The 23237-nt window shown below is 38.4% G+C and overlaps 2 protein-coding genes across 3 annotated transcripts in view; one reads left to right on the top strand and one right to left on the bottom strand.

Moving 5' to 3' along the window:
- ppil4 (peptidylprolyl isomerase (cyclophilin)-like 4) overlaps window positions 1-11056 on the bottom strand; it is a 16519-nt gene extending 5463 nt beyond the window's left edge. Inside the window, exons 1-12 of the mRNA XM_053445714.1 lie at window positions 10939-11056; window positions 10550-10617; window positions 10110-10174; window positions 9902-10019; window positions 9428-9570; window positions 9157-9253; window positions 8045-8161; window positions 7836-7960; window positions 7596-7662; window positions 5040-5151; window positions 4051-4147; window positions 3350-3482 (exon numbers count right to left, since the gene is read on the bottom strand). Coding sequence (XP_053301689.1) covers window positions 3350-3482; window positions 4051-4147; window positions 5040-5151; window positions 7596-7662; window positions 7836-7960; window positions 8045-8161; window positions 9157-9253; window positions 9428-9570; window positions 9902-10019; window positions 10110-10174; window positions 10550-10617; window positions 10939-11008 — 1212 coding nt within the window. The 5' untranslated portion in view covers window positions 11009-11056. The remainder of the gene's footprint in view (window positions 1-3349; window positions 3483-4050; window positions 4148-5039; window positions 5152-7595; window positions 7663-7835; window positions 7961-8044; window positions 8162-9156; window positions 9254-9427; window positions 9571-9901; window positions 10020-10109; window positions 10175-10549; window positions 10618-10938) is intronic.
- Window positions 10414-23237, top strand: ginm1 (glycoprotein integral membrane 1). 2 transcript variants are annotated; one of them, XM_053445717.1, is made up of 8 exons: window positions 10414-10538; window positions 13181-13252; window positions 13343-13442; window positions 14133-14287; window positions 14740-14899; window positions 14977-15206; window positions 19213-19376; window positions 19518-23237. In XM_053445717.1, the coding sequence occupies exons 1-8, from the start codon at window positions 10488-10490 to the stop codon at window positions 19621-19623; spliced, it is 1038 nt and encodes a 345-aa protein (XP_053301692.1). In that variant the 5' UTR covers window positions 10414-10487; the 3' UTR covers window positions 19624-23237. The 2 variants fall into 2 exon arrangements, with proteins under 2 accessions (XP_053301692.1, XP_053301691.1); XM_053445716.1 differs by lacking the exon at window positions 10414-10538 and adding an exon at window positions 12816-13012.

The raw sequence follows: 23237 nt of genomic DNA, 5'->3' as shown, positions 1-23237 counted from the left end.
TGACAGGTTGATGACTGCTATAGTAAGGAGACTGGAGGCCTTTGTGTAATACTTAACCTTTAAAAACTTAACAACCTTGTCAGGGTGACTCAAACAATGCACATTTCAGACAATTCAACAATCAATAGAGTCAAGGCATGTGAAACCACTCAACATGATGACTCCATTATTAAATCCTTAGTGCCCAACACAACATTAGCATCTGTCACTGTGAGAGAAGCATTCTGGTTTCAGTAGAGAAAGAACTAAGGCTGCTGCGATTGATCGGCCACCCACTGGTATGGGCCGATTTTCCCTCTAATTTGTCAGATATGGGATCTATATAAACATCAAACAGAGGAGCCAATCAGATGAGGCCTATGGTGAATCAGATGGCTCACTCATCATTTGTTTCAGTATAAACATTTTTATTCTAACCTAGGTAGTTATTTGATGACTACTGTTTCTTTTTCCCCCCGGAGCTGAATATGGAAATAGCTAAAGAGTGAGGCATCTTGCTTCTCTTCTCATCTCTGTGGAGAGTTGCACATGTGCAGTATTTTATTGATTCCACATGCTAAAGTTAAGCAGCTGTTGCCCTGCCAATAATGAACAGTTGTCAATTGAATTCATGATACCTTCTCACTCCTTGATTTTATACGTTGATATTAATATAGTTAACTAAAAAATGCTATATGATAAATAGAAGGCTTTCAATTTGAGATCCGATCGCCCAGACTACATTCAGCAATGTGTCCTTAGGCCACAGGGTAACAAATGAAAAAACGTATAATTAGGGCACGAGCACCGAACAAAGTGGGACAGGTTGAGGCCCTATTGAAATTATAAGGATTATAATTTTTTCAGGCAAATGAATTGGCTTTTTGAGGGCTTTAACATGCTCAAATTCTTACCAAAATTAGCAGAAAATTAGAAAGTGGGGAAAGTTTAAGTATTCTGGAGTAATTTTTCAATGGGCACCGCAAAATGGCTTTTGATGCAGTCTGTTGTGCTTTCGAATTGTATTGTGTCAAACTGTTACATCCTTAATGTCACACCATTTAAATTATGCCGTTTTCAGACAGGAGACCGTCTACCCAATTGGGTCTGGACTTTTCCCAGAGTTTACCCTTCACATATGAACATTCCGCTCAGACGCAATTATAAAAAACACAGAAATCTACGTAGCGTGGAGGTGAGGGGTGGCGCAGCAGGAAGAAAAAAGACGTAACGTATAAATTCTGTTGCAGAGATCACATGTTTTTGTTTTTAAGAGTTCAGCGCATGTCTGAAAGTAAGGCTTAATAACAAACAGATCTCTGTACAAAATAGTTCAACAACAGCATAAACTATATCCACTAGTCCAACACATTATCATTCCATTGAATATACATATACATTTTTTCAATTTGAAATTTCACATTTCCTTCATTCATTACTGCAACAATCAAAGTGCATTCTTTTTGTCTTGTTGTACCCCATAAACTGACAGTGCATATGTTCATGTTGCCTAATATTCTAATAAGATTCACTTTAAAGCCCAAACAGAATCAAATTTGCTCCATATAAACATACTAACTATAAACTTAATCGAAACTGTTAACAATTTCAGCTGATTACTTAAGTTACTATAAAAGTTTATCATCAACATCTCACACCACCTCTGATGAGATTAAGTAGTATTAGTAACATCCGGTTTCCGTCTACATAGCTTTGTTTTCCAAATTCATTTATCTAATAAGTTCATCCTTGACTCCAAGTAACAACTGATCAAAAGTTGAAGGAATTCCCTCAAGGCCCTGAGATATTACATACAAGAGACCAAAAACATGTTTTGTGAGGTTACCATGACCGTGCCTTTTGACCACCAAAATCGTTTCAGTTAATCAGTGACCCAAGTAAACATGTAAACTAAAATTTAAAGAATTCCCTGAGGTGTTCCTGAAATATCACATTCACGAAAAACTCCACCAAAATACCAATCATGCCTCGAGTCCGAATAAATTTTTGTACAAAATTTGAAGAAATTCCCTTTCGGCCTTCTTTAAATATCTCATTCATGAGATTGGGACAAACGGAGAGACAAGCCTACAACGTAGAGCAGGGGTGTCAAACTCAAATACACAGTGGGCCGAAATTAAAAAATTGCTACAAGTCAAGGGCCAGAAGGGTTCAACGTTTATTGAGCACTTATTGAAAGAACCTTAGTGCACATATTGAACCTGGAACTAACAAGGCCTATAGAGTATTGCTGACAAAACAACATTAATTAGGAAATAAATGAAATATAAATAATACATAAATAAATATAAAAGTAATAAAATATGGTTCATTAACTGCTTATGGCTCTATCTGCAGTATCTGCATCTCCCACAGCCGCAGCTTGGTTTTAAAAGCCCTCACTGTAGCGTACATGTAAGTGATGACACAGCCCCGCCCCTGAAGCTGCAGGTTGAGCGCATTCAGGTGGCTCGTGATGTCACAAAGAAACGTTTTATTTCGGAGCTCTGTTGTGCCTTTCCCTTTGCTTTCCATAAACTCACAGATCTCCTCACGCAACTGGAAAAATCTTTCCAGCACCTTTCCCTGGCTTAGCCATCGCACCTCTGTGTGATAGGGCAAGTCACCATATTCTGAACTTAACTCCTCCAGAAAAGACTTGAACTGGCGGTGATTTAAACCTTTGCCTCTGATAAAGTTAACCGCTAATGTTATGATGCTCATCACATGTTCCATTTTCAAGGCTTTGCCACACAACGACTCCTGGTGTATGATGCAGTGATAAGCGGTCAACTCACTTGTGACGTTTTCCTCCTTCATCTTTTCTCGGATCCTCCCAACCAATCCACTCTTTTGACCACACATCGCAGCTCCCACCTGTCTTGAAAACTCATGTTTAGAGATTCCACCTTTCGTTTAGCCATTTTTTGGGGAGATGGATAGCGTTCGCGGGTCGAGATTGTCGTGCTGACACACGGGCAGTGCATTGTGGGATTTGTCATTCACCCTTGACCCGCCCACTCATCAGCCAATGAGAGCCTGCCATCCCACACAAACCCCCAGACAATTCTCAATACTCATTTTGTATTGAGAACTTGCAAAACACTTCCGGCGGGCCAGGTCTAATAGTAAATAGATTTGATCATGCGGGCCAAAGATAATTCACCCGCGGGCCAGATGTGGCCCTGTGCCTTGAGTTTGACACATGTGACGTAGAGCCTCCAGCCACTGGCTGCCGCGGAGCATACTTACTCTATCCTATCTATTTGTGAATATGGGCTATACAAATAAAATTTGATTGATTTATTACCAAAGTCAGAATATAAGAATAAAATACTTGTCTGAAAATGGAGATGTACAGGAAAGATACCTTATGCTTTTTGGTCTTCCTGCTGTCCTCATCACCAGAATGATGATGGTGCCTCTTTTCCTTGTGCTTCTTCTCTGAGTGCCAATGGCTCGTCGCCTCCTGGTCCTCCTCTATTAGCAGATCATACTTGGAACTATTGGAAAAAATTATGGAAAACTCCAGGAAAACTTAGAACAACAACAGCGAGTTTTTTTTTTTTTTAAACATCTCCCATCCCTGTGTCAGATATGTTTGCATTCACATCCACTCTGCTGACAAACTGGTAGGTTTGATCAGCGGTGTTCAAAAGTTCAAAGACTTTTCCACAACAAGCACAATGCATTTGCTGAGTAAGAAAACCAGAGCGGAGTAAAGGTCGATCTGTAAATTCCATTACTGCTGCTAGTTTCATGGCAGGTCAGAAGATAGTGAGGTATGGAAAGCCACTCACGACAGAATTGTTGATCTGAGCAGCTATTCTCGAAATAAAAAAAATTTAAACAAATGAAAAAGCTTAGTGTTTTTTGGAATAACAGGCTGTTACTTGCATTTAAAAGGGCTCAAATTTTTCTGAAGCTCCCGACAGATATATCAGATTTTTTTCTGACCCCTCGGCTAGATAAATCAGCTCTATAGTTAAATACTATTGATTGATATGATTGGGATGACATGAAGTGGTAAAACTAGGAAATTAACTCCCAGCCTATAACACAGAAGGATACTCTTGTTTAGGCTTCATTTTGTCCTTGAGAGCCAGTTTGGATTTGTTCTCCACATCCTTCTCATAGGCTTTGAAGTCATCTTTAGTATACTTCCCACCTAGGAAACAGAAGGTTGTGACTGTAAAATCCCTCTGAATGTAAATGTTGAAGATGAGTGGGACAATAACATTAAATAAATGTACTATATGGATTTAAAAAAAATATTTGTCAATTCAAATTTATCTTTATTTCAACAAACTGATGTTTATTCAAAATAAACGACACCGATCCAATATTATTATCATTAATATTTCCTGTTAATGTCTTTGGCCAATTCAAATGGAAACTTGAATCTCTTCAAGAAGAGCCACAAAATGTTTTACTAACACACAAACGACAATCGTGAAGTGACAATCCTAGCTACATCTGTGCAGATGTGAAATGCTTTTGAGTACAAAGCATAGTGTGTTTCCAAAACAAGGTAATTGATTTTACAAACGCTTGGTTAGGCAATCTTTTTAATACACCGATACTGTTTATAGTACATTTACAAGATTAGTTAAACTATTCAGGAAAGTCGACTTGATCTAGAAAACACTGCCTATGCACCTTCTCAAAGGTTCAAGGTTCAATGTCTTTATTGTCATATGCAGACATAAACAAGGTATCAATGCAATGAAAATAAAAAATATTACTAAAACATGAAAGCACTTGTTAGTCATGTTCAATTTTAAAAGTACACGAATGAAACTGCTCTGTCCATTCTAAGAAGCAAATCTACATTGAATTGTAAATCTAACTGAATTGAGACCTTGAGACATTTATCCATTTGGGAAATGAATGGTGATGGATGTCACACCATGTTAAAGCCCTATGATACAAATTGTGATTTTTGAATATGGGCTATACAAATCAAATTTGATTGATTGATACCAAGGCCCTACAGTGACCCATTAGAATCTGAAGAACTATTTAAACAAAGTAAAAAACAAAGGCTTCAGTGCGAGTACCTTTCCCTTTCCATTTGATCTTTGAGACTGACTGGCTGAAGTCCACGTGAATGCGTCGATCATCAATGAGCACGTTGTCCATTTTGAAATAGGCCTTTTCACATTCCTCTTGCTGTGGAGCCACAAAGCAAAGTGTGATACAAGATAATGTCAGGCAATACATTGATTACCACAGTTAGTGATCTTCACGAGAACTATAACTATCACTGATAAAACCACAGATTATTTTCTTAGTTAAATTGCATTTACTTCTCAAACTCAACATGTGCAAGGTCAGAACTGAGAAGAAATCAAATTAAAAGGGAGCTCCATGCAAAGGTTTCTTGGAACTCATTGACTGGAGGACACAGATTGATAATATGGTTTAACCTCATGTCAGGGGTTGCCTCTTTTGAATGTAGTTCATGATTGTCTTCACAGGACTTAAATAACCTGGTCCAGAGGATTCACTGCAGCCACTTCAAACCACTAACTAACTAATACGGCACATGGACTTCCTCATCGTAAAGTAAACGGGTCAATTCATAAGATTACCACAGGGAAGTTGAACAAAGACTCTGATCTAACACACCCACTGTTCTTTTGTTTTACTTCCATGATGGACAGCTTCTCTATCATAATGATTTCATGTGATAACAGCCCTTCTGCCCTAGATAATAAATTAAAGATATTGAGATCATCAACGGGTTTTTCCAATGAATCATTATCGGAATAAGAGAATAGAGTCAAATCTTGTGCTGCCTTCTCCTCCCGCTGAGTACATTCTATGTGGAAATTTCTAGTGATTCCCATTTGTCCTGGGTCAAATTAATCACTGCGAGTGGTTGATTATATAAAAAAATTGTGAAGCTTATTAATGAGTGTCCCAGAACCTTAGGGAAAGGAGTTGCGGTAAATGCAGAGCGCACTGCGTATGATAGAGACACAGAGGGGAGCAGTAAATTACTGACTGAGCCGGTAAAACCTGTAAAAATGTATGAAAAGACCCAAATGAACACTGCAAGTGGACTTAGAGGAGCTGTACATTTCTTCACAACTGTCAACCTATTGACTGATTAAGCCCGGCATGAACAAAATACCATTCTTTGACACATTAGACTTCTGCAATCATATTTTCTCCTTTAAGATTCATTTTAGAGTGGTGGTTCTCCAACAAGAAGGTTTCCGGTTCAAACCCGACTCTCTCCCATCTGCATGCCGAAGTGTCCTTGGCAAGATACTAAACCCCTAAAATGGCCCCTCATGAATGTTGAGAGTACTAAATGTAAGTCGCTTTGGACAAAAGCATCAGCCAAATGACATGTAATAATAATAATAAGTAATAATAATAATTTTAAAAGTCAATATTTCAATTTCAAATGAAACTATGAAAATAATGTTATACATTACATTCAGTAAAAAGTAAGCGAATGTCAGAGAGCTATTCAAAATCAACAAGAGCTGAAATGTTTTTGATAAAAGGGTTTGGTGAGCTTTGACTTGAATAATGTGTTTAACCAAAGGATGATTTGAATTAGCAGGAAAATAATTGTGCAGATCAGCCAATCAGAGAACAAGATTATGTTTTAGCAAAGTTTAGATATTTTTAAATAGTATTTTTCTGTCAAGAATATTGCATGATGATACAGTCACACATGTTTTTATATGAAGTCAGTCCCATCTCATCTCAGTCTTAAAAAAAAACGAACATACCAATTTTCATAGTTTACGTGAACAAAATCAAAACTAGTCCAGGGAGCAAATTTCTTCAGTGTTTGCCTCTCTCCATTGAGGATTCTAGATTTGTTTCACTCACTTTTTCATGCTGATGATTTGCTTTTTGTTTGTTGTTAAAAAAACAAATCTTTAAAAACTGTATCATGCTGTCAACCTGGTATTTCTGCTTATTGGTGTAATTTCTTGAAATATCTTCAAATGCTTCACATCTCTTAAAATCTGTGACACCTGAGCTAAAAGGGTTATGGGTAAGTTAATAAATCATAATCAATGAGGAAAGTACTGAAATTATACTAAAGTTGTTTTTTCACTTAAGCTTAGTAAATACATTAGACCTATTGACCAACAGATTTACATAAATATTTATTAACTTCCCAAGTTGTTCGAAATATGTTTATTTTTAGTTTGTGAGATATGAATATTCCTCTCTACTCCTGTACATCCACTCTTTGGCACCTAATCGCATTATCAGCATATTTCACCGCATGTAGAGCAAGAAGCAGACCTTGGCTTTTTGCTGTTAACAGAATTAATTCTCTAATTATTATGGTTTGAAGCAGGCAGTTAAGGACTGCCCACAGGATGTCTGTTTTCAGGGTTAAAACATATGCTTTAAAAAAATTGCTTTAAAAATAAATATCTTTTAAATTTAAATGTAAGGACACATTCCTAGAGGAGTCAAAGCAAAGTGTCTGAATACTTTACTTTCTTAATAATAAATTGTCATTATGGGATTTTTTTTTTTTTTATATATATAATAAATAAGTAAAAGGGGTCTGAAAACTTTCTGAATGCTCTGTACACACTTCACTCAGACATTATGTACAGAAAAATGCTTACCTTGTCAAACTCAATAAAAGCGTAACAGAGGGAATCTCCACTTTTCCCGTCTCTGATGATCTCACAACTACACAGAACAGTGTCATTAGAAATTCATCATCAGGTTTGTTTCGTAACAGAAAACAGAACTAAGGCCAAATACAGCACATATAACATGTCCATATAAACTTATATCTATGACATTGCCAGTCTTATATGAAGACTGTCTACCATTTTGTCAGACTTAATGGTTAGCGTCACCTTTTTATGACCCCAAAGCGTGAGAAAATGATTTCCAGGTCCTCATCGGTGGTCACCGGGTTCAGTTTACACACAAACAGCACATTCTCTGGAGGTTTCACGTTTGCGTCAGGGAGGTCTCCCACCTGGAAGAAATGTGAATAAGAAATGCTTAGAAAAGACTTGTGGTTTCTTTAGCCGAAAGCTAATGAATGATTTCTTCTTCTCACCATCTCCAGCAGGATGGCCTGAGTCTTGGCCTCATTGTCCTTCATTCTCTCCTCAAGCTCTTCGGCCGCTTTCCCTTCTGTATCGTCAATCACTTCGTCAGCTCCAATTCTGCCACTCTGCAAAGAATATTTACAGTAATCACAAATTTTTACTTCTCTTTTATTCATCCCTTTAAGATTTTCTGAGTATGTTTACGGCTGATTTGTACTGAATATGTACCATTAGATAACCTGAGGTAGTTATTTGCTTTATATTGACATGCAGAAACCTTCAGATTTTGCAGGGTTGGAGACTGATGATTATGATGCAAGTAGCAGCTAATGTAACCGAAACTAAGTTACTTTTATTTTCACACTTGAAGTTTTTAGCCCAAACCAAAGCTTACTCAAGTGACATCACTTGAGGACATTAATCAGATTTCCAATAGGTACCCAACGCAACACCAGACTACACAATTTTATACCGGGCAGTTTAATATATACATATATATATATATATATAAAAACATATATGTATATATATATATATATATATATATATATAAATAAAAAAACATATATGTATATCCTTTGATGGTAGACAACTTTCAGTCGTCAAATATTGTGTATATTTATTTTTTCCCCGAAATCCCCTTATATCCTATTTTTCCTAATTTGGATGATGCTTTTTGTTCATATACAGAACTAGGATGCAGAGACTTTGTGGGAAGGGTTAGGGCTAACACAAACAAACATGGAGGAGAGTGAACATGACACAAGAGAAGGACTAAAACCAGCCAAGACAAAACCAGAAGCACATTTCTAAAGGAGGAGCTACTTCCATCGCACTGACCAAGCCAGACACAGATACGAATAATGTACTTTGCAAATGACACACAACAGACTCAAAACACCATTGACCCTTTTAGCATCTACAAACCAAATATATCAAACGGTAAGGAGCGACTCTATGAATGAGAGACATTAAAGTCCAGTGGAGATGGGGAAAACAAACCCCAGACTCAGACACCGCAATAAGGCTTTAGCCTGAGACACAACACATGACAAAGCTGCTGCTATAATTTAACATCTGCCAACCAAAGAACACAATTTAGGTGGCTGAGAGTACTCACATCTAGCTGCTCTCTGGTGGGCTCAGGTGAGCGGTCAGGAACTGGCAGGTCAGCAGGATCATCGAATGGGTCTTCCAGTATCACTGTGTGGTTAATCCTGATGAAAAGATGCATTATTTTCCCATCACTGATATACCTAATGCTCCGTTGTTGTTTTTTATGAGAAACTACAAAAAATTGATTTCTGTTGATTTGTGTTATTGTTGGAATAAAACCTCTGACCTTGAAAACACAAGTGCCATATACTAAATACACAATAGATCCACCTCACCTGATATCCTGAAATGGGACAAAGTCCTTGTCAACAAAGGTCTCATTGATTTTGGTCAAGACATCAAAGCCTTCTGTAACTTCCCCAAACACAGTATGGACTCCATCCAAGTAGTCCAGGTTCTCACCAGTGGTAATAAGAAACTAAGGACAAAAATGTCAACAGATAAAGTACACAGTTTATCTATAAAAACAGGGGAAAACACACAGTAGATCACTTGGCACAAAACAAGATTTGATGAATCTGAGTTTAAGGTTTTAATATAATTTTAATGTGACAGTAAAACATTATAGATGTAAAGACATTTTAATCATGGACATACGCAGGACTTCAATTTAAAATAACAATATAGAGTTTCTTTATATCAGAATATTCATGATACACAAGTTATTTTTAACTTAGTTTCTCGTTCCCTGTTGTGTCTAACCTGGAGTCTTTTGGCAACTGGAGGGAAAATAATAACATGCTTGTCACCTGAGAACCATGCTGATTGCTTCCATTGTTGACCATGGATATAGTCCCCGTCTTTTTGTGTTTAATGCGTGGTGCTTTCTCCACATCGAAAAAGGAGGCTTGGTCCCCATACACTTTGCTAACCAAAAACAAAAGAGAAAATCGGTTCAACTCGGGTGTCCAAAAAAATAAAAGAATAAAAAGTTCAGTAGGTATGCTGATGACTGACCTATAGACCGATTCTCCACCACGGCCTGTACCAGTGGGATCCCCTGTCTGCACAATAAAGTCTCTCTGTGGAGAGGAGGATGCACAACACATTGTTACATGAAGCATGTCTAACACACTTTGGATGGACAAATCAGGTCATGCAGTGTATGTTTACCACAACTTTTAATAGGACAGTAAAGGTTTGTTTTGTAAATTCACGAATTTTGCTACAATACGACTGTATGAAGAGATAATGTACAACGCAATAAACAATATTCACCAACTGACTTCAAAGTCAATCACATTAGAGTTTTTTTTTTATCCATGTATAAATGAAATCAAAATCTCATCTGTGACCATACCGCCATCCTCACGCCAGTCAACATGAGTTTGTGACATGTCTGAGCGGGTGACAGCAAAAAGATTAATTCACAGCTCTGCCAAAAACGTAAGTCTTACCTGAACATTGTGGAAGAGGCAGTAGTTGTAGTATTTTATTTTGCATAATTTCAGGAAGTTAAGTGAAGCTGCAAAAAGAAGAGCACAGAGGCTAAAGATAAACCGAGTCATCACATCTGACCAAATAATAACAAATTAATAACAAAATCTCTATTTAGCTTTACGAAATAAAGAATTTGGGTTGGTTCATTCCATCGTTGCTGCTGTTGGTCAATTAACTGTTAGCTACTGTTAAATACGCAAATGAAAGGAAGCAAGCAAGCTAACAGCCTTTGCTAGCACTTCGTTATTCGGCGATAATCATGAAAATTCATCTTGCTAGTTTATTCCACAAACGGCCAGTACACGTCGTAAGCTCTCATTATGTAGAAGTGGCTGGGTTTTCTTACTTTTAGGCCTTTCTTCTGTAAACAAATCTATTACTATATCGCCCAGCGTCGTTTCAAGGAGCACCGCCATGCTAACTTCTTCTTCTAATGAACTAATGGCAAAAAACTTAACGGTGCATTACCGCCACCGCCTGGAAAAGAGTGGGAGCCAGGATGGATATATATCTAAATTCAGTGTTAGAGTTAGCGACTTTTTAAATTCTCTCTCTGGTATTATAGACAGATCAAGAATATATGCTCCACTGTTTCCTGCAGATTCAAACTGTCACATTTGCCTGTTCATTAGCTTAAAGGTGCTGTTTAGACCTGTATGACCAAACCTCATTCTTGATACTACAACCCTTACCCTGTTCAATTTTTTTTTTTGTAGTTTTTCTATACTCTTGTTGAGGGTTGAGGGCAGAGGATGTCACACCTTGTTAAAGTTCTATGAAACAAATTGGGGTTTTGTGAATATGGGCTATACAAGTAAAACTTGATTGATTGATAAAATCTTTCTTGATGTCTCTGGTGGCTCATTTCATCTACTTTCTTACTATGAAAGTATCTGCCCTTATTTCTTCTGTCCAATTCTTGCTGGCATCTATACTTATTATTGTTGTAGTTGTTGTTGTTGTTGTTGTGGTGGTGGTGGTCTTCTTCTTCTTCTTCTTCTTCTTCTTCTTCTTCTTCTTCTTCTTCTTCTTCTTCTTTTAAGGTGGTTGGAATCCAGCCTATAGGTGCGTTGCCGCCACCCGCTGTGTGGCTCAATACGTGTTTTAAAATATATACTTATTCAACATATACAGTATATACAGTGTATATATATATATACTATATATATGATTAAAGTCCTCAAGTTATGTTATCCGCATTCTTACTTTAAACTCTATTCCTACTATAAATTCTTTAAAATACTGTCACCCTAACATCTATTCCTATTTACCATCATACCCTGTGAAAACCCCCTGTATCCCTTAAAAATGCTCCTACCTCACCTGTTCTCCCTTTCTCCATGCTCAGTATTCCTTTAATCATGAGACCCTGCACCCCTAACTCCCTCAGACTACTCCTAATTATCACAATCGTCTGTATTGAGAAACAAGAATGTAAGCAAACTGTTTCTCTGTGGACACAGTTTAAACTGAAAGACAAACAGCTGTCCAAGGACCCACACAACCACAGCTTCACTATAAGGGATTAAAGATCTTTCTCACAGAGTACTTTTGGGCTTGTCAATCAGGGGTAGAGGGGGTAGAGCAGTCCTCCTCTAACCAGAGGATCAGCACTTCGATCCCAGTCTTCCCCATTCCGCATGCCGAAGTGTACATAGGCAAGGTACCTGACCCCAAGTTGCCCCTTTTAATAGAGAACGTGTTGCACATAAATGCACTGTACGAAAGTGGTTGAATGGCAATAGCTGTACTGTAAAGTGCTTTGAGTTGTCAGCAGGACTAGAAAAGCTTGATATAAATACACAGACCATTATCTCCCTCTGTGTCCCGTACCTGCTACAACTCATAATGCCCCGCTGATTCCTCTTCCTGACGCCCCTCACACAAGCTTTAAGTTAAGTGTACGATGCCCTAACCCTAACCTATAGCAGCATTTCCTCCGTCATTCATCATCACCACCTCCTACCCTTTTAACTTCAACACTCTTCTGAATAGAATACAAAGGCCTCTCTCTGTCCCACCTTTCTTGTCACATCTGACTAGTTTCTTCTATATCACATCTCTATAGTAATTTCCATTTCAACCCTTCTTTTCCAACTCGCCCCCCTCTTATGCCCCCTCGCTCGTACATGTGCTGGGACCCTAGACCAGGTCACCTGACCTCCCTGATTCACTATTATTGCGCTTCCATCTCTGACCGCCACGCCGACGGTCTTGATCTCGCGAGAAGACAATTTGTAAACGTCACTCGCATGCGCATTTAATGTATGTTGTATGTGTGTTGTTGTTGTTGTAGCTAACGTTTAGCTGATAAGTTGAGTGAACACACAATGAAAATGTCCGGAGCAGCACTCTGCGTGGTGCTTCAGGTTTTTATCTCAGTGGTGTCCACACAGTCGTCGCCACGGCAGCTGAATACGGTGAGAAACAAGGCGGCTAACATGAGCTAACATGACACTGAGCGAATGAAGATGCTGCTGTTAGCATAGCGTCACAGCTCACTGCTGGAGGACTGGCAGACATTGTGGTGTTAACCCTCACGTCTCTCTTGGTTTTTGGTCTGTGGTTGTTATGATTGCTGTCCGTAGGAAACCATCTTGATTAACGTGACAGCAGGGACACTGACGGACACACAGCTGCAGGATTCCAACAACTTGCAGGTACACAGTAAAACACAAACTGAGGTTTCCTATGACTAAGGAAACCTGAGCCATTGGCATAAACGCAGTTGTTGTTGTTGTTTCTTCCAGATCAATTTCAACATATCGGTGGGTGAAGAGCAGGTGTTGATCAATGACGTCCCAGTGGAGCTGTCAGGGGTCACCAGATTCACCTGTCAGGCTCTTCTCTGTGAGTTTCCTTCACTGTGACACCAACGTTCACTGCTTATGTCTGATCCAAGTATTTAACCAACAAAACCACTAATTCAAAGAAAACATGTACAAATTAAATACTCCTGCTTATACACGTTACAATTCTGACTGTACATTCCACCAGCGCACCATGCTGCTCTCTCGGCTGTTGTGTAGAACCTCTCATTAACTTGCTGGATCAATCATACACTGCAGTCCATATCCTATCTACTTTGCGCCTTTTTGACCGCATAATTATATGTGTGTACTTATGTGTACTTATATGTTTACACCAGGATTAGAGAGAGACAGAAATTCATTACCATCTATGTCCTGTACATATTGCAGTATAAAGTTGACTTAGAGTATTCATGAATTAAATTAGGCTTACCTCTCTCCATATTAAATTATATGCCAGTGCTTTGAAATGTGCAAGTAATTTTTTATATAAAAAAGTCTAATATCTAATACAATCTAATATAAATAAAATATCCAATCAGTCATTGTTTCCAATATTATTTTTCCATCGGCATTCAATTTCTTTATGATAACTTTCTGCTGTTTAATTGATAGATTAATTTACTAATTGTAGGGACTGAAATCTTCATCTTCAAAATGTAATATTGTTTAAGTTGGAGACACATCCCAAGCTTTAAAATAGACTCTTTAATGATTTTTTTTTTTCAAGTGGACAGCAACAACGGAAGCAGTGAGTTTGAATCTGGGGACATGGTGTCCACTGTCACCCGGGTGATGGTGAACCAGAACCGGCTGTACAGCAGCTCAGAGGAGGTGGTGGCTCTACAGGTGTTCAGTGAAGTGATAGAGATGGAGGGCAAAGAGGTAGGCACCTTTCTGCAATCTAATGCTTCTCTCATGCGTCTTATTGTTAATAAGTTATTAAGTTATCTCAATGTGTTCCTTATGAAAAACATTTGTGTAATTTTGTTGTACCGCGGCTGTAACTCAGTCTGGGTGAATGCTTCTGCAAAATGAGTAAATAAATATAAACATAAGAAAGATCCAAATTAGGTCTCTTAAGTTTTTGGTCACTTTTTACAGTGAATACTGGGTGTGTATTAAATGTTTGGAAGGATCCATATTGTCATTTTACTGATAAGTTAGTTGCATGACTAAAACAAAGTAGGAGCCTACATCATCCCTCATTTGACACAATGTGTTATTTTTCCTATTTCTACATGACTGATCAAATCCAAAACTATCTAGTGTAAAACATTGTTTGTAATAGTTGTATGTGGATATGATTTCACACCATTTGGGGTTGAATCATTTAGGTCCAGCAGCCGGAAATGTGTGAGGTGAAGATCCTGATGAGCCCAGATTACCAGAAGCTTGCTCAGTTTACCAATATTTACCCAATTGGTCACAGCGAGATCTTCAGGGTTCCCAGGGAAAATGACGTGGTCGTCACTGATCCACCAAATCGTCAAAAAAGTATGAAAACATGTTGCCTTTTCTGGTCTTAATTATTGCAATGCAGATAAACTAAAGCTTTATATTTTTAAAATCAGATGAAGATCAGCTGATCTCTCAGACCACTAGCCAGTACCCCCTGAAGCACACAGAGACCACCCAGGAAGAGACTGCAGCTCCTGGAAAGCTCCCAGAGACTCCTCTGCGTATGGACCCCGACCTGCTGTATCACGTCAGATATGATGACAAATTCGATGACCAAGAGTCGAGCCAGCAAGATCACATTCAGATAAAGACTCCACCCAAAGAGCTGATATCATCTTATTCTGTAAGTGATATTATTATTTATATATAGATAGAAAGTACATTTACTTTGTTACTGTATATATGTGCATTTCTTATGTATCTATATATTACTACAATCTTATCTTTGGGTAGATGTCACTTTTACTTCACTACATTTATAAGCAAATATCTGCACTTTCTACCCCACTACATTTTTACAATGCACTGTGTTATACAGTGCCTTGCATAAGTATTCACCCCCCTTGGACTTTTTCCCATTATGTACTGTTACTAACTGGAATTCAAATAGACTTAAATAAACTTTTTCCCGTTTGATCAACAAAACATGCATAGTACTTTGGAGGTGCAAAATACATTTTATTGTGACACAAACAATAATGAGAACAAAAAAGTTGACATCTGTTGGGTGCATAAGTATTCACCCCCCTGTGTCAATACTTGGTAGAACCCCCTTTCGCTGCAATTAGAGCTGCAAGTCTTTTGGGGTATGTCTCTACCAGCTTTGCACATCTATAGATGGAAAGGTTTGTCCATTCTTCTTGGCAAAAAAGATGAAGCTCAGTCAGATTGGATGGAGACCGTCTGTGAACCGCAATCTTCATGTCTTGCCATAGATTCTCTATTGGATTGAGGTCTGGGCTTTGACTGGGCCATTTTAAGACATTAACATTCTTTAATCCAAACCATTCCTTTGTAGCTCTGGCTGTATGTTTAGGGTCATTGTCCTGCTGGAAGATGAACCTCCGCCCCAGTCTCAATACTTTTGCAGACTGCATCAGATTTTCTTCAAGGATTTCCCTGTATTTGGCTCCATCCATCTTTCCCTCTATTCTGACCAGTTTCCCTGTACCTGCTGAAGAGAAGCATCCCCACAGCATGATGCTACCACCACCATGTTTCACTGTTGGGATGGTGTGCTCAGGGTGATGGGCAGTGTTGGGTTTTCGCCACACATAGCGTTTTGCATTGAGGCCAAAAAGTTCCATTTTGGTCTCATCTGACCAGAGCACCTTCTTCCACATGTTTGCTGTGTCTCTCACATGGCTTCTGGCAAACTCCAAACGGGATTTTTTATGGATCCCTTTCAACAATGGCTTTCTTCTTGCCACTCTTCCATAAAGGCCAGATTTGTGGAGTAGACGACTAATAGTTGTCCTGTGGACAGATTCTCCCACCTCAGCTGTGGATCTCTGCAACTCCTCCAGAGTAACCATGGGCCTCCTGGTTGCTTCTCTGATTCATTTTCTCCTTGTCCGACTCTTCAGTTTGGGTGGACGGCCTCCTCTTGGTAGGTTTGCGGTTGTGCCATATTCTTTCCATTTTCTTATGATGGATTTTATGGTGCTCAGAGAGATGTTCAAAGCTCTGGATATTTTTTTATAACCTAACCCTGCTTCATATTTCTCCACAACTTTATCCCTGACCTGTTTGGTGAGCTCCTTGGTCTTCATGATGCTGTTTGTTCAGTAATGATCTCCAACAAACTCTGAGTCCGTCACAGAACAGGTGTATTTATACTGAGATTAAATTGCAGACAGGTGGACCCTATTTACTAATTATGTGACTTGCAAATGTGACTTGTGAATGCAATTGGTCGCACCACATCTTTGTTAGGGGTTTCACAGTAAAGGGGGTGAATACATATGCACTCAACACTTTTCAGATTTTTATTTGTAAATAATTGTGAAATCCATGTAATATTTCCCCCCACTTCCAAATGATGCACTATTTTGTGTTGGTCCATTACATAAACTCACGATGAAATACGTTTTAATCTGTGGTTATACCATGACAAAATGTAGAAAAGTCCAAAGGGGGTGAATACTTATGCAAGGCACTGTATGTTCACATTGTCTTTAGATTTTTTTTAAGTAATGTAGGTGACCTTTTATGGAGGACCATACATGACTTAAGTAAAGATAAATAAATAAATAAATGTATAAATAAATACAGAAATAAATAAATAAAAAGGGAAATAAATAAATTAATACAGAAATAAATAAAAAAATACCTTAATAACAACAGAAATGTCAAAAATAAATGTCTTAAATATATTTGCACATTTATTTATTCCCTGATACATTTCCTTTTCATTTGCAGTGTCCTTATGCTAATGAGAAAGGTGGGCCTAACCGCAGTCTCATGCAGGATTAGTCACAGGAATGTAATGATCCAGCCCTACTACTTCTGCCTCTCAATGCTGACTGGTGTCCAGTAGCTGTTTGCAGCGTTGAGCCAGTTCACACTTAAAATGAACTAGTTCAAGTTTAGAGGGTTAGTTCAGGTTATTTTTTATTGGGATGATTTAGGTGTCAGTAGTCCTGACTGTGAGCGTCACGTGTTGTACTGAGCACAAGGAGCGAGCCGAGAGGAGAAGGAGGAAACAGAAACTCCAGCTCGGTACAAACTGAAATCGAAAAATAAAAGTTGGAATAAATGTGGAAATAAATAAATAAATGTGGAAATAAATGCAGAATTATATGAATCAATGTCTTAAACTTATTTCCACATTAATTTATTTATTTCCACATTTATTCCAACTTTTATTTATTCCGTGATATATTTCCTTTTCATTTTCAGTGTCCTTATGCTAATGAGAAAGGCGGGCCTAACCTCAGTCTCGAGCAGGATTGGTCAACTGAGCTACACACACACACAGCCCCTGCGCTGCTCCACACACTCGCTCAGAGACACGGGCAGTGACTGAGACTTGAGCTTTTCACCGTGAAACAGCCAGTTAGTGACTTTGTAGAACAGTGGAAACACAGAGCTTCTCTGGTCACATCTGCTCAGAGATTAGCGGCTTCATGATCAGAGCAGAAGCTGCAGGTGGTTTGTAACGAGCTGGAGTTTCTGTTTCCTCCTTCTCCTCTCGGCTCGCTCCTTGTGCTCAGTAGAACACGAGACGTGACACTCACAGTCAGGACTACCGACACCTAAATCATCCCAATAAAAAATAACCTTAACTAACCTGTGAACTTGAACTAGTTCATTTTAAGTGTGAACTGGCTCAACGCTGCAAACAGCTACTGGACACCAGTCAGCATTGAGAGGCAGACGTAGGGCTGGATCATTACACTCCTGTGACCAATCCTGCATGAGACTACGGTTAGGCCCGCCTTTCTCATTAGCATAAGGACACTGCAAATGAAAAGGAAATGTATCAGGGAATAAATAAATGTGCAAATATATTTAAGACATTTCTTTTGACATTTCTTTTGTTATTAACATATTTATTCATTTATTTCTGTATTAATTTATTTATTTCCTTATTTATTTATTTATTTCTGTATTTATTTATACATTTATTTATTTTTACTTAAGTCATGTATGGTCCTCCATAACCTTTTGTATTAGGGAATAGGCTTCATCTTGCAACATACAAATTTATTTAAAAGCAAGTACTTACTTACTTCTACTTAAGTACTTCTCCACCACTGTCAGCCCCACAATATCATGAAATGAGAGATTTGTTCCCCCTCAAAAGCCAACAGTCTTCACCACGGCCGACAGGAAGTCACATACTGAAATTCTAAATGTACATCAAACTTATCACCAAAGCATTGTTCATAAAATCTGATAAACATCTGCATAATTTAATATATATATCAGTATCTGTTTCTTTCCAAGGCTGTTTACCACCTTATTCCAATCTGAACCTCTGACCATCACTATATGTTAAGGACTAATTCTGCTCATTGAATTGAATGGGTTTGGAAGGGATTTGGCTTTTGAACATTTTCCATACTTGCAGCTCATGACCCATGATTTCTCAGTCATTTTGGTTTGTTTTCTTAATGATAAATGGGCTGCGTTTATTTAGTATTTTTCTAGTTTTAATGACCACTCATGTACTTTGCAGTATTAGTCATATTCAACCATTCACACACATTCACTCATTCATAAAACACTCCTCTATCCGATATCATTTACACTCTGGTGGAACAGTGTCCTGACCAAGGAGTGTGGAACAATTAGAGCCAATTGGTGGCAGTAAATGCTCGTCCCTGTGTCCCCTTTGTCCTCAGGCCATGTGTCAGTGGATGGAGCAAGTGAGGGAGCGTCTGAGGCGCTTTTGCTCCGAGTCCCTGCCTCTCTTCTTCCTGGTGATGTGGGTGGTGGTGATCGGCGTTGTCGGATCAGCAGTCATAGTTAAAATCCTGGACATGTTTTTCCCAACATGTGAACACAAGTGAGTTTGTTTCATTGGGTTTATGTGCAAACAAATACTGGAATATATCCTGAATGTGTATTTAACCATGTGATCACTCACCAGGGGATCGCCCTGATTGACTTCAAAATACCAAACTTTATGTCTCTCTCTTTTTTTAAGGCACATTTTTCACATGAACCCTGTCACTCTCATGCCAGAGGATGAGAAGCACATACTGTTGGAGAGCATAGAAACAGAAGCAGAGGGAGACGAGAAGAAGCCTTGAATAAGGATTGACTTGGCCATTCCCTTTACTTTCAGTTTGTTCTTGTTTATTCTTTAACCTTTGCAACATGTGTTACATTTCAGCATGGTTTTTTCCCTTGCTCATATTCAGATTTGTAAACCATCAGCTTTTCTCTTACCCTCTAAGCAACATTAGCCACAGAACAGGGGGTGGTTTAAATCTGTCAAATTGACAAACTCACTCTGCTGGTTTAATGCTGGTCCAGGTGATTCCCTCACATTGAGTCACATGGTCAAGTGGAACAGAAAGTGACTGGGCTACAGTACTGGATCAAGTTGATACAATGTCTTGTCAGCTTGCAATATGGTGAATCGCACTGTGTTCCCAGCGTCTTTGCATTCAGCCAGTTATTTGCACAGAAAACTCTTTGCTGGTATGATTGGTCAGACAGAGTTTGTAAAAAGATTATATTAAATCACAATTTCAATCATTACATTTAATTAGCTCAGTCGCAAGTTACCTTTTATTAGCAATGACCAAACTACTAATGCTTTTCCAACTTCCAAATTATTCCAGAACAAAGTGGCTTATTCTACCAATTTTTTTGTCATTGTTCTTAATTAGAATGTACATTTAATACCTGTTCTTTATGAAGATCATGTGACGCGATCCACAGCTTTGAGCTTTGAGCTCAGCTTTTAAAGAAATAAATAGACATTTTGCCAAACATGCAAAATTGCTATTATTCAGTTTGAGTTAGCTTAAACTCAGCTAGCCTAATGCATTTTATCTATTCTATACGAAGATGGAAGTATAAAAAAATATTTTTGGGTTGCTATGCACTAAATCATTATTAGGCTGGGAAGAGTGACTTTCAAGAGGTTTGTCTTCCCATGAGGCTGCCAAAACCGTCACGTTTCCAAAAAGTATTTTACAACAAATTCCATTACATTAATGTGCACACAATCCACTGGTGGTCAGAGTTCATTATAGCTTTTAATCAAATTACCCCACATGGCGTAATACAACTGCACTAATGCTACGTGTTTTGGGTAGATAGTCAGAGATGTTGCTTCACTCATTTCTGGTGCCTCCACAGCCTCACTTGTGCTGCTGCATAAGGGACTTTTCGATATCTCATAAATGTAGAGCAGGGATGAGTAACCTCTGGGCGTATACAGTCTTATCGTGCCTGTGTGGCAATTCAAAAATTACAACAAAGTAAGCGAGAAATACAAAATATACTCATGATAGCGATGAATTTGTCTGTGTTAAAGGAAAATATCATTATATAGTACTTACTTCAGGATGGTTTCTCCTGGCTGTATGTCTGTTAGGTCACAGTAACAACACAGACAGAGCTGTTGATTCATCCCCGACAAGCGTCGTGGCAACTATCAAGATAATAAAAAATTGATGTGGAATTTCTCATTTCTTAGAGAAACTGACAAATGATTATTTTCTCATTTTGAGAGAGTGCCCTCTGCTGGACCATAGGCCAAACTATTGTTTGTTGACTGATAATGTTTTTTGCTCAAACACTTTGCAGGTGGAGTATTACAATTTAATTTTTTTCCCCCCAATGTAAACTAAAACAACAGATCATATCCTCAAAGTTGGAATATATGCTGTTGTGTGACAATTAAGGAATCTTGTTTCACTCATAAAGATCACAAGCTTCATAGTGACACTGTTTAGTCAAGGTTTTCTTTACAAGTATCTTCTCTCTTACTGAACGGCTAGAGAACCCAGGTCAGAACAGACACTGTTTTAGGAGAGTTGATGTAAGTAGTGTAGGTTCAACAAATGACCTTTAACAAACTGAGCATTTTAGGGGCTGCATCTAGTGATTTAGAGTTTTTAGGTTCACTGAAGAGTTTATATATGTAGCAGCTCTGTGCATGTTTATCTCACATGTGTTTAATCTTAAATAGTACCCAATTGCTGAAAAAAAGCCATCTGTTTGTCAGCAAATGCACTACCGGGAGTTTATTTGAAATACATTTATTTAATATCCTGTCATCCTTTAATTGAAAACCAGATGAATACTTAAAACAATGTTTGAGTATGTTGTCTCTGATGAAGTAAGATAATACCTCATCACACTGTAATTTGTGATCAGTGATTGTGTCCCTCACACCACTTTCATGCTGGATCTGAATGTCACTTCTGAGAAGAACACATCCCTTTGAGGTCTATTACCCAATCATGAGGTTGCTATGTTGATTGTCATTCTTCACAGTGCCTCAGTGCCTGTTTGAGGGATTCTATTGGATTTTACTTTGGTTGACTCATGTTACTAACACATGGAGAATGTAAGTGAATTTGTTGTTATAGTCTATGCACTCTAAATGTATTATTGACTGATGTAAAATATCGATGTGTTTGGATAAGAAATGAAATCAAAGTGGAAAATATAACAGTGATTGAGCAAAAGCATAAATGAAATTCTGCTCAAGTTTTGAGGTAAATTATTTGGATGTTTGTGGCTCCTACTACGAGTTTGGTTTGATTTATGTTTATTGGGTAAGTCCTTTAGGCGTTATTACAACATCTTTTGATTTATAGAAGCCACATTTTAAGTTGCGCATTAGCGTTGTCTCTTAAATTGTGTTTTTGGGGCCTCATCTGGAAGCACGGACACGTCATTCCAAGTTATTGAGCCATTTTGCTTGTTTGTAGTGCCTCCTAGCTCATGGCAATTTGAGCTGCACCATACAGCATTGGATAAGAACAAGAATGGCACTCAGTAGAGTGTATACTTCTGCTAAGGAGGGAAAATCCTACACATGATTGACTAGTAGCCAAAGAAGAAGGAACTGTTCTCCTAATGTATTTGTGAGAAAACATAGTTAAAGTGAAAACAAATCCTGGATCTGCCCCAAAATGTAATGGTTCTTCACAGGCCAAGCCACCATCCCTCCACCCTTTTTGGTTGTGATCGATTTAGAATTTTTCGGGTAAAATAAAACCAGCACCCGACACAGTGGGAAACAACCTTCTTGATAGTGGTAACAAACTGGCACAAACTGAATGAAGGTTCTACATCTTTGTAGTCAGAATCCTGATTATTGCAAAGAAGGTTGGTTACTTCGTTTTGAATTCGGGAATGAAAACTTGAGTAAAAACTGCATGAATTTTCCTTAGTCGTAAAACTCATCGAGGATAAGTCAGAATGACTGAGATGATAAAGCTCCTATTAGAGCCCAGACTGGGCTCCAGGCAGGTGAATGTGGGTTTCATTACTTCAAAACTCTACAAAGGTCCACTGGGTTTTAGTTTTTCCATAACCTTTGTCATGCTTGAAGAAAGCAGCACTCATAAAAACATCAGCTTGTGTATCAGCCACAGGACCAGTCTCGACCCAGGGTTCTGTTCAGCTGCAGGATGCATGATGTGCTGCATTAAGATGCATGTGTAGCTAGTGAATGCAGTTTGCTGTTCTGTCAGTAAGCTATACATTAAAACTAGGAAACTGCATGATGACTCATAAACCCAGCCAGTTTCTTTCAAGTGTATGCCTGGAAATCCAAAATTACACACTCCAAACAATTAGGTGCTGTAGATGACCGCTACATCTACATTCAGGCGAACAATGAGTCAGGCATGGATTCTGATGTGTTGAAGAATAAAACTAATGTGTTTTGATTTGA

Source organism: Pleuronectes platessa, chromosome 17 (assembly GCF_947347685.1).
Source record: "Pleuronectes platessa chromosome 17, fPlePla1.1, whole genome shotgun sequence".
Lineage (NCBI taxonomy): Eukaryota > Metazoa > Chordata > Actinopteri > Pleuronectiformes > Pleuronectidae > Pleuronectes > Pleuronectes platessa.
The sequence above is the reverse complement of the archived record's forward strand: the minus strand, read 5'-3'. Positions and strand labels throughout refer to the sequence as shown.